Genomic DNA, 11985 nt, shown 5'->3' with positions numbered 1-11985 from the left:
AGGACTTGTTGCAATAGGACAAGGGGTAATGGTTTAAAGCTAAAAGAGGGTAGATTTAGGGTGGTGAAACCCTGCACCTTGTTGCCCAGAGAGGTGATAGATGCCCCATCCCTGGAAACATTCAAGGTCAGGTTGTATTGGGCCCTGAGCAACCTGCTCTAGTTGAAGGTGTCCCATCTCATTACAGGGGGTTGGATTAGTTGACCTTTAAAGGTCCCTTCCAGCCCAAACTATTCTGTGATTCTAAGATAAATAGATATTTTAACTTTTTACTATAAGGTCAAAGTTTTATGTATGTTCCAAAGTTTAAAATCTTTCAGTGTTGAATGGAAGTTAAATGTACTTTTAATTCTAAAGACACTAATCGTTTAGTAATCATCTGTACAGAACAAATTATTTGTAGTTCAAATGGTACTAGCAAGTCATTAGATCAAACTGCATATTGTATCACTATCAAGAGTCATAAAGTATTAATTAACTATGACACCAGATGCAAAAACCATGTTATTCTCATTCCTGTCTTCTTATTTATATCACTCAGGACAACCACAGATGCAGGTCAAGCTTGGAGTTTATCAGTGAACTCATCTGCAAGCTTATTTAGGTACCTAAGATCCAGTGATTTCAGAAGCAGTCAGGCACAAAATAAATGCTAGGTGCCTAAATGGAACTCATGTTCTGGTCCATATTGTCCTGCTTGAAAACATGTTTCCTTCTGTTTTATGAAGTATGTGTTTCACATTTGTAAGTAGCAAGTGTTTATATTTTGAAATTATTTTTTTGGGATCAGTGCACATCTCCAGTTGCATTGCTTTAGAAAGAATGCTCCTTGGTCTGAAAAAATGTTTTTTTCTCTGATTGAGCACTCGCTTAAACAATCAGTAGCCAAGCTCAATGTTTTTGTCTGCATACAAACATTTAGACCCTTGTAAATATTTGTACTAAGCTTTGCGTTCAGTGGCATTTTATCTGACATTTAGAAATTTGTCAAGTCTCTAATGCTTCTTGAGGTTGAGCCAAAACAGAAACAAAGCAGGTCTGTCTAACTCCTGAATCACCCATGTATTTCAGGATCTTACCTCATTCACTCAAAGGTCCTTGTCACTCTTTGCTCAGGAAGATATATCTGTTCTGGTCCAATATTTAGGTAAACATTTCTCAAACTGATGATGCCTTTATGTATTCATACTTGATTTTTAGACTAACGTTCAAATAGATTCATATTTAAACATTACAAACGTGTTCTATGCAAAATGTTTTGAAACTCTGTAGTTTCCATACAAAAGTTCTCATGATTGTTTTTCCTTGAATGCTCTTAATGTCATATTTGTTTCATTTCTTTATAGGGCAACGTGTCCTTCTCGTGTTTAGAGCCACAGGTGGTTCCTGTTACATTTCTGAGCTCCAGTAGTTACCTGGCACTGCCAGGAACATCAGGGCAAGACAAAGTATTCATCAGTTTCCAGTTTCGCACCTGGAACAAGGAGGGACTCCTCTTAGCTAGTAAACTACATGAAGATTCAGGTGGCTTCCTCTTATATCTGAGTAATGGGAAAGTTAAAATCAGTCTTCATAAACCAGGAAAAGTGCTGGGTGACATCACTGCAGGTAACAGAAATTGAGAAAAAAAATTCCAAGATTTCTACACATCAAAAAATAGGTTAATGGAAAGTAAATTAAATTAGTACCTACATTCTTGCCCTAGTTTTATGGCTAGTATGTGTGTAACTATGCTTTGTTTGTGTGAATTTTAATCCCAAATATTTCTAAACTCTTCCTTTTCTCACAAATATGCATACATGTTTTTTCCCCATGATTGGGTAGAAATCACTTGCAACAATATAGGCCACAAAGCTGAGTCTTTAGCTTTACATACGTGTGGTATTGTAAAGCTCATGTATATAATCTGAGAAATTTGAGACATCTAAGCAACTTTTTCAGTTGAAAACAGGTTAATTTCTTACTCTGTAAAGCCTTTGAGGTGTTTTTCATGGCATCAAGTAACTCATTTTTCTATAAAGTTATATATTATTATAAAAATTATATTTGTTATTTCCTAGCAATCTCAATTACAGAGCTCTCCATTAAATCTGGGCAGAGAATGCCCAATACCAGGTTGTGTTGCAGAAAGGTTTGGAAAATTTGAGTCTATATTTAAAAAAAATAAAAATAGTAAGGACAAAAAGAAGTAGAGAAGTTGAGGAGACTGAATAACTGGGTGCTAAAGGGTCACTTTTGTAGTAGATCACTGAATTGAGACTAGATCCCCTACTTTTGGTAGTGTGCATTGCTAGGCAGCCCTCAGGATGGAGTTGAGATTTCTGGAAAGAATACACTCTAGTCTTCTGATCCCTTTTCCTGTTAACAAACAAATACACGAGGATGAGGCAAATATAGTAAGATACAATCATTTTAGAGCGTATCCAACTGGGATTCTGAGAAGCAGCTCCTAGCTTTCATTTTCACTCACTCTGGGAGCAAAGGGACTCCTGCTTTCACATAGAGGCTCCTCAGTTTTTCTGGGTGCTGTTAGCTCTTGATGTGACAACAGCAACACTGCTGTCCCAGCCAGGAATCTCCTTCCATGAAATCTAAGAGCAAAACAGAGCTGACCACATCTCTATCTTCTATGACTTTTTAAAAAACGGTGAGAAACAGTAGCATCACCATGTGAAAATATCAATACCTTCACCTAGCAGTGCTTTGTCAGTAGCATACTATAGTCTGACCCTCCATACATGGCGGTTGCTTCAGAGTTTCTCATCCTTTACATAAACAAATTGAATTTTGCTCCATTCTTGTAGAAGGATTAAATAGTTGTTTCCGAATGAGTTCTTAGACAGGAGAAACAGGGATAGAGAGATTAGACAGATAAATGGGGTTTCAAAGAATATATGAAAATGAAGAAATGAGACTGGGATCGGAGCTGTTTCTCTACAGACAAAGATGATGACCAGGGACCACTAGCTGGAGGAATACGTCATAGAAGCAATGAGTAATTTGGATGCAGAAAACACATTTATGATCTCCAAAACATCAATTGATCTTAGATTTATTTTGAACTGTACCTAATAATATATTTCGTATTCATAAAGCAGCTATATTATAAGTGAAAAAAGTTAGTTTCAGTAATGTAATGTGTAAACTGAATTAACAGTTGAATAACCAGTATGAAAATTGCATTTTGCATTGGTACTTGGAAAACAAGTAAAGGATTCAAATGTGTGAAGAATTTGGTCTTTGTATAGAGTATATTCGTTGGAGTAATAGGAACCAAACCAAAGGCATCTTTCAGGGGCGTTTTCAAGACAGCATATAGAGAGCTTAATTACATTGTTTAGTACTAGTTTGTCTTGAGAAATAACAAATGCAGTAAGTAAACTAATAAATTACTAAAAAAAACCCCTAAAAATAAAATAATTATCATAAAAATTAAAGCTCCCAAATCTCTTTTGGATCCCACAGAACTAAAAAAGTTGTGTAAAATATTTCACACAAAAATTATAATTGGTACAAATGTAAAGTAAGAATCACTTATTCTTCTTATTCTTGCAGTTTTACTCTGGCTGTCAGCAGCATAGCACAACTCCTCACTCACCCTCCTCCTTTCCCCCTCCTGGGGACGGGGGAGAGAATTAAAGGGGTGAAGAAAAAAGAGACTCGTAGGTTGGCATAAGAACAATTTATTAACGAAACAATAATAATATTGGAAATAATAATAATGATTATTATAATAGTAATATATACAAATATACAAATGTGTGAAACTGCTCACCACCTGATAACCAAGGTTCAGCACATTCTCAGCTAATGATCCCAGAGCAGGGAGAGTCCCTAAACCGCAATCCCAGAATGGAGATAAGAGCCCAAGCATCTGAGAGACTGAGAAAGGGGTGAGCCACAGGGAGACAACCTGGAGGCAGAGACAGAACTTCTGGACAGAGCCTTGTCTATGTACTGGGCATGATGTGCAAGATATGGAATAGATTATTGGCCAATTTGGGTCTCAGTCCTAAACCCAAGATCGAATCCTGGGCTAGTAGTTGGGGCTGTGCTCCCTCCCAGCTTCTCCTGCACCTGCAGACACTGGCACAGCAGAAATGCTGAAAAGTCGTTGCCTGTCCTGACAGTGACTATAAACATCAGTATGTTACCAGCCTTCTTCTCATTACAAAACCAAAACCTATGTACTACCTAGCTGCTATGAAGAAAGTTAACACTGTCCTGGATAAAACCAGGACACTTATCTAAAATGCTCACAAATCACGTGCTTAGCAGTGTAAGGCAGACAAAGAGAGCAAAGCAGAGCCAAGCAGAGCAAAGAAAAAAACACAGGATTTGAAGATGAGGCTTCCTTGATCTTAGTTCTGTGACCCTGTTTCTTTTAGATTAACTCCTTACCTTAATTCTGAATACAAAATAAAAATTCCTTTGAGGTGGGGGGAAAAAAAAAAAAAAAAAGAAAAAGAAAAAGTGAAACAGAACTCTGAAGCTCATTATGTTTCTACAGGTATATAAAAATTAAAAGTAAAAATTTAAACTGTTGATTATTTTAATTCAGGAAAAGACTATAAGATGATAATGACCATGGATAATGTTGAAATCCACATAAATATTTTGATCCTGTTTCTCTGAGTAATAGTAGGATCAGCCCTGGCATTGGTTATAATCTAAAATAACTGATGCACAAAGAATATCATTTTAATGACAAGAGGTTTCCCTAGGCTCACCATTTGAAAATGTCAATTTCCTAGTATGAATGTCAGTGGTATGTAGTTAATAGTGATGAATTTGGCTTTTTAGGTGCTATTTCAATTGCAGCTCAATTAGGTAATGTATATTAAAGAAACTGTTGCCATGCAGCATCATTTTTAAAAAGCAGCAGAAGGTGGTGGCACTTTTAATAGCTGTAGACTTGCACATAGAGTCATTAATTTGATTTCAAAGTTACAACACAATACATAATGTATTAGCTGAAATACCCCAAAGTAAATCTTGACACTCTATGTTGAAAAATAATTTAATTTTCTCATTCTATGTTAAGCTTACTCTTCACAAAGTCTAACAGGAGGAACTGTGTTTCTGAAGACAGAGACTACCACAAAAACATCTTACTGTCTTCTGGGAAGGAAGTTATATAGAAAAACCATATGGGGAACTTTTTCTTGAGTTTTTGAAGTTACACTCCCTGAAGCAATTTAAGTCTGCTTTTGGAGATTTAGTAATTAAATTATGGATGGCTGGACAGGTTTGTTCCCCTACAGGCAAGGACTTGTGACCTGGTTTTCACACATGCACACATACACACATACACACACACACACACACACACACACACGATATTTGATAATTAAACCAGAACACATTTCTTTTTACACAGGCCTTAAATTTGTTATCATTAAGTTGTTTTTAAAGATTTCTTCAACTGTATAAAAAGGAGGAGAACGTTAAATGATGAGTGATCAAGTTGTTATAAATGGTATCCTTTACTGAATGGTTGCATAAAATCTTTCCTTTGTAGCCTCCTTTGCAAGCTAATTATCAAATATTCACAAAGAAATAGCACAGATTAAAAAAAAACAAACCACAAAGTTAATTTGTGTTGAACAATGAGTCCAAGCTTAATTACATGTGTAAATGTTTGAGATCTTATTACTCATTTTCTATATATGACCCTGTCTTTCCATACAGCTTTTATTAATTAATTTTATTAATTAAGTGACGGTAACAATCATTGTATTTGGTGGTTATATTTTAGACTAGTCTATAAATTACTTTATTTAAACTAGTTTTTTGTGTTTCTCATTTATCTCCTTAAAAGCTATATACATTGTCTTTTTACATATGTATTCCTAAATGTGAATGTTATTGCTCTGCAAGACCTCCCTATTAACCTATTAAAAACACAATGTGACAAGAAGTGTTACAGACTATATATTTTATAATTTATTTTCTTATTGAAGGATAATTCAAAAGTAAATTATAGAAGAAAGCTAATTATATTACTGGGAATTGGGAAAAAACCTTTCTCAGATTTAGTTCTCTGTTCTTTAAAAAAAATACATCGTTCATATTCCTAGTTTTAGCATATCTATTACTTCTTTGATGAAAAAGTGTAGTTCACTGAGGTTCACAGTGGTATAAAAGACCTACAGATGCTTTATCTCTGTGATTCTTTGTTGATTTTTATTTGAAGTTAATAAAACTTTTTGATATATTTGATGAGTTCTTACTGTAAAATAGTATTTAAAAATAGGGGAGTTAAATAAAAGTACTCATTAAGTCTAGAAACTTCATTATACAATGTGACTCATCTATGCCCATGTTGTTGCAAGGCAACAATAATATTTTTCTAATTTTTCATCTAGTCTATTTTTTGAATGTCTGTTACACATCATATTACCTAGCCAAAATATAACTAGAGCCAAAATGGCTAGACTTTAAGGCGTTTTCTTGATCCTCAGCTCGACAGTATGCTAGCCCTAACATAAAATGCACCAGCCTAAAGGCTGCTCTAAATTACACCAGATGCCACCAGTACAAAGGGACATGACCAAAATATAAGGAAATTCTAGTCACTTCCTCCATATTGCCTGTAAGGCTTTGTAAATCCTTGTTACACCTGGCCTTTTGGCAGCCAGTTACAATAACATTAACACTATTTTATATTGTGTGGAATAAGGTTTTTGATTTTTATTTTAGTAAAAAGTCCACCTCTATAGACATCCTGAGTATGGAGTTTTACAGAAGTAGAAAGTATTTACCCAGAAAATTAGTGATATCTTTAATGCTGATTATTTAATCTGACTGTAAGTGTACTGCTCCTGCTAGCAAACTCATATGGCACTTCTTATGGAATATTGCAACCAAAATAAGTAACAGCCAGAATGGTATCATAAAACCCAGGGACTGTGGCCTTGTACTTTCTGCCATTTTATTAAAGAGGTGGATGGTTCCTGAAAGTGCAACACAGAGATAGGAAGACCTGTTAGCCGTAGCTTTTGTACAGTTCCACTGAGCCTGGGAAAAAAGAAAAATGTTAGCGTTGTTAGACTGTAAGATTTCGCGTTATGCAGTCTCCAATAAATATAGTGGTTGAAGTAAGGAAACAAATAATAACAAAGGTGTATAGGAATAATATTATATCTAACATACTAGAGATATTTTCTAGATTATAATATATCTAATTTATAATGTAATTCTAAGATGTATCTCTTGGTTGTATGCTGATCTTGTGTTTAGACTGTGATAGTTAACAATATATGGATCCCAGTTATGATGTAATTTATCTTTTTGAACCTTCCCATCTTTCTATTTTTATTTCTTTTCTTTGTGTTTGAACTAATCTCTAGAATATACAGCACATTCTAGAGAGGAGTATATGAATATATGAAATTTCAAGAGGGAATTCACAGACCACAAATCATAGGCGCTCTATAGTCGAGAAAAGACTTTGTATAACTCAAAGGTCACATTATGTGATCTTCATTGAAAAGAAATATTGCTGTTCTGAAGAACACTCAAGAACGTGGTTGACTTAAGCACTTCTTAAAGATAATAATGTGCTGACATACTGCCCTGTATAAAATTTATTTGAGTATATATATGTAAGTGCTTTCCAGAAATGGGACTTTAGGTTTATTGCTTTGTGTCACCTTGCATCTACAGAGCCAGAGGCAATGTAAATTGGTGTTAGAGGCTAAACTCACAGAAAATTTTCCCATACCTTTCCAATAGAAGAGACAACTGAAAGAAAAATAATCTTGTGACATGGACATGACGGTTGCTGAATATTTTGGCATCTGCAGGATTTTTATGTTTTACTGGGTTGTAATATAAAGACTACCTTTGATTTTAAAAGATGAAGAAATCTTTTGTAGTAGTACAGTAAAAGCGTGTATTATGTGTAAAATACTATATTAGTCATCACAATGATATCTTAATGATAACCTCCTCAGATTGAGTGGATACTTTTCACAGTCACTACATTAAATGGATGCATTACTGACAATTAGGAGTATTACAACAGTAAGGCTTATTCACTGAAGTACTCTTGCTTTTTCTTTATCAGATGTGAAGCAAAGGAATGGACAAAGGTCCTGTCTTCACAAAGGACACTTGTGTTCTTTATTAATTTTTTTCCCTTTCATTGTCATTTGGAGTTTTTATGTGTGCTATGATTCTTATACGAGTCTCTCCACCTTTTTAAGTCTATAATCAGGTAGTATAACAAATAATGGATGTTTCTACTTCATTTTCCTTTTTATTTTCCTTCCAGGTTCTGGATTAAATAATGGCCAGTGGCATTCTGTGTCCTTCTCTGCCGAAAGGAATCATATCAGTGTAATAGTGGACAATGATGTGACCTCATCTGCTCATGCCTCTGTACCTCTGCAAATTGTTTCAGGAGATGCTTTCTACTTTGGAGGTGAAATATGCTATTTATTTAAGTTGGAAATATCCCACAGTTAAGCATCAATTTTTCCTGACATATGCAATCAAATAATGAGAATTATTTGGCTTGCTTCAAGTCTTCTTTGCCTAGCTTGGATATTTCTCAAAGGATCTGGTCTTCAGGAGCTGTTATGATGTTTTTAAGTTTGTGTTTCCTTAAAATTTTATAATGTTGACTAGAATAAATTAACACCCTAAATCCTTCGTCACTTTTTAGAACGTCATTTTCTGGTGTGACGCTCTGATAATTGAATATAGTCTGGCGAAAAATGAGACAGACACACAAAGGTCTCTAATTGCATATTTGTTTTGTTGATAGATGATTTTTTTGTGAGAATCTTCCGCTGGGATGGTTTCAAGTTTTCATCTTAAGTTCATGCTTACTTGTGCAAATATCCTCTTTACATGATACAAACTCTTAATTTTTAATTTTTTTTTTTACCACAACGAAACATCTTTCCTATGTTTGAAGAATATAACTTGTGCCTAAAAACTACATTTAGATATCTTCATTTCACGAGGAGTGCAGACAATTATCTGTCACCAAGAGATTTTATCATTAATCACATATATTGTTACTGATAGAGTTGAGGAGGTTGTTATGAACCTAAATCATTTGGGAATGAACTACATAATAGCAATGTTAAACAGCATCTGAATGCATTATTCAACACTAGCTTAATGCTTCATCTCTTAGTAACTTAGGAATTCACAACCAAGATCTCTGAGAAAAATGAAAAATGCATACAAACCCCTAAATGAGTATGGACCAAGTCATTGTCCACCGATCAGTTCCCTTGAAACAATAGGCTGTAAATAAATTTCACAATCATGAGCAGATAGTAAATATAGGAACTGCTGCATGAACATCCATGTGACTTTTCAAATCTGGTGTCTAGCCTTCACTACTAAAGATACTTCTTGAACTAGCTGATAATCAGAAAAAGATACAGAATATTGGCCTTGAATAACAACATTTTTTTTTCCTTCTATGTGGCTTCTGGTTCCCACATCTCTGATTAGGTGATTCACACCTATGCAGGTTTAATGGCACAGGTGAACAGATCAGGATGGAGGTGGGCAGTTTCAAAAAGCAGTATATTCAATTAAGTTACACAGCAGGACACTGCTACTTATCTTTTGGGGGGCAGAGGGTGCAAATTAACTTCAAGAACATTGAAAGTACTAACCGCATATCCAGCCCTCAGCTTCTCTGATTTCAGCTTTATCAGCAGCTCATGCATGTCATACAAACTTGGGAAAAGCTGGTAGAAGGTTTCTGAGTTTAGAAAATTTTTTATTAACATTTTATGTCATATACCACTGCTAAAATGCAGACAACGCATTTTGACTTTCTTTCTAAGCTATATGAATATTTACTGTGTTTCTATGTGCTGGTTGTTAAAACATTAATATCAGCTTTCCAGGAGAGGTGTCCTGGAGACACGGTGGTTAGTTTGCTTGTTTTAATGAATACAAAGTGTGCAAGAATTGTGTATGCTTAGTTGGGAAAATGTGTGATAAACACGAAAGTACTTTAGCATTATGTCAGCACAATTTCTAGTCAAACTGTCATCAAGGATATAGTACCTCTCTCAGTTCTTGGAATAATAACTCCTTGCAACTATAAGGGCAAAAAGAGATTATTTAATATTGCAATAAGCACATAGGGTAAATTTCATTATTGAAGGATTTCTTCTTATCTTTAACAGCTGGCCCACAAATATAAGGAATCCCAGTTTCACTAATATTAATGATGTTGCCTTTTCTCTACAGAACTAGAAGACAACTTTTAAAAGACAAACACCAAGAAAAAAATCTGAGACGCAATTTTGTAGAATAGCTAAGTGTAAAATATATAAAATTTCTCTGCCTTCTCTGGATTTTTTTTTCTTTTAATATGAACTCCACTGGAAGCATCTCATTCTCAAATGAGTGTCAGATTTTTCACAAGAAATGACAGAATTTATTTTATCATTTCATTGTAAAATGCTGTAAAGAGTGTGGTTAGACCTGTAATTGATTTGTGTAACTGTGTGTGGTACTGAAAAGTTGCTATGTTCCTGTTTGGACTTTTGCAAGTCCATGGATTTGTTGTTCTTAAAGCAATATACCAAGTAGATAATAAGTTTTCCTTTAGAATGGTAATAACAGTTTTGAACAGTTTGGTTCCCCACCAGAGTAAAACACACAGAGAATTTATTTACTTCTTTCAGTTTTAGTTCATTTTCTATTGTATACTTCTTAAAAGTGTATCCATACTATTTATGTTGTACACATATTTAAATAGATTTACTAGTTTCCACTGTCATTTTGCTTTCCTATACAGTAAATCTCTGCACTGTCTTTACAGGACTTCAGAAAGTACCCATTAGCTCTGTGGAATAGAGAAGTGTGTTAAAAGTCACTGCTTCCTAACTTCATGAAACAAGGAGATCTTTGAATGCTGTGAACCAGAATGCAGTATTGTTTGACTAAGATCAAAGAATGGACCTTGTGTGTCATTCCAGAAGCAATATTACCTTTTGGAAGAAAGCCAAAGAAAAAAAAAAAACATTTAGGCATATTTTGTCATGCAGTATTTGTCTGCCACTGGGAAAACCTGCTCAATGGACATGGCTAAAATCAAATCAGGATCAAATAATTTTTTTTGTTTATTAACAATGTTTAATTAATTGACAATCTGTGGAAAAGGTATTTCAGGGTCAGTAACAAAATATACACACCACAATATTAGATACTTACAGAATATTATTCATAGGTTGGGTAGGACATCCAGATATTGTCTAGTCCAACCCTCTGTTCTAAACAAGTCTGATTAGATCAGAATGTACAGGTCTCTGACCGTTCAAACCTTAAACAGCTCCAAGGATGGAAATCTCATAACTCCTCTGGGCAAAGTGGTCTCGTATGGAGCACCCTCATGGGAAAAACACTTGTTGCTAGTGTCTGGTCAGAATTTGTTATTTTTTACTTTTGTCCTTTGCCTCTTGTCCTGTCACTGTGCACTTCTAAAAAAAAGCCTGGCTCAGTCTTCCCTGTAGTCTTATCAGATAGCTTTATCTTCTGTTCTTAAGACTGAACAGGCAAAGCTCTTTCAGCCTCTGTGCACACATCCTATGCATTCAGATTTCTGACCATCTCAGAGGCCTCCACTGGACTCACTCCAGGGTGTCGATGTCTTTCCTATACTGCGAAGTACATTGGTCTTCTGTGTTGCAAGGGCACATTCCTGGCTTGTGGTCCACCAAGACCCCAGGTCTTTCTCTATGGATCTAGGCAGTTATCCTCCAGCTTGGATAGTTGCATGGACTTGTTCCACTTCAGATTAAGGACCTTGAACTTGTTCTTATTGAACTTCATGGCCTTCCTGTCAGCTTATTTCTTCAGCCTGCCCAAGTCCCTCTGATTTGCTGCCGTGCCCTCCAATTTGCTATCAGTTAGAGTCTTGCTGAAAGTGTCCTCTATCCTGTCATCAGGCCATTAATGAAGACATTAAGTAGCATAGCTCTCAGTACTGATTTCTGAAAG

General features: G+C 35.2%; 1 protein-coding gene across 1 annotated transcript in view; it reads left to right on the top strand.

The window, feature by feature from the left end:
- The window catches only part of LOC104471478 (contactin-associated protein-like 4), a gene marked incomplete at its 5' end in the record, with an annotated part of 49198 nt that overhangs the window by 14745 nt on the left and 22468 nt on the right, over positions 1-11985 (top strand). The window contains 2 exons of the mRNA XM_010086832.1: positions 1347-1608; positions 8279-8428. Coding sequence (XP_010085134.1) covers positions 1347-1608; positions 8279-8428 — 412 coding nt within the window. The remainder of the gene's footprint in view (positions 1-1346; positions 1609-8278; positions 8429-11985) is intronic.

Source organism: Pterocles gutturalis, unplaced genomic scaffold (assembly GCF_000699245.1).
Source record: "Pterocles gutturalis isolate BGI_N339 unplaced genomic scaffold, ASM69924v1 scaffold11296, whole genome shotgun sequence".
NCBI lineage: Eukaryota > Metazoa > Chordata > Aves > Pterocliformes > Pteroclidae > Pterocles > Pterocles gutturalis.
Note: the sequence above shows the minus strand (reverse complement) of the source record. Positions and strands in the feature narration are given on the sequence as shown.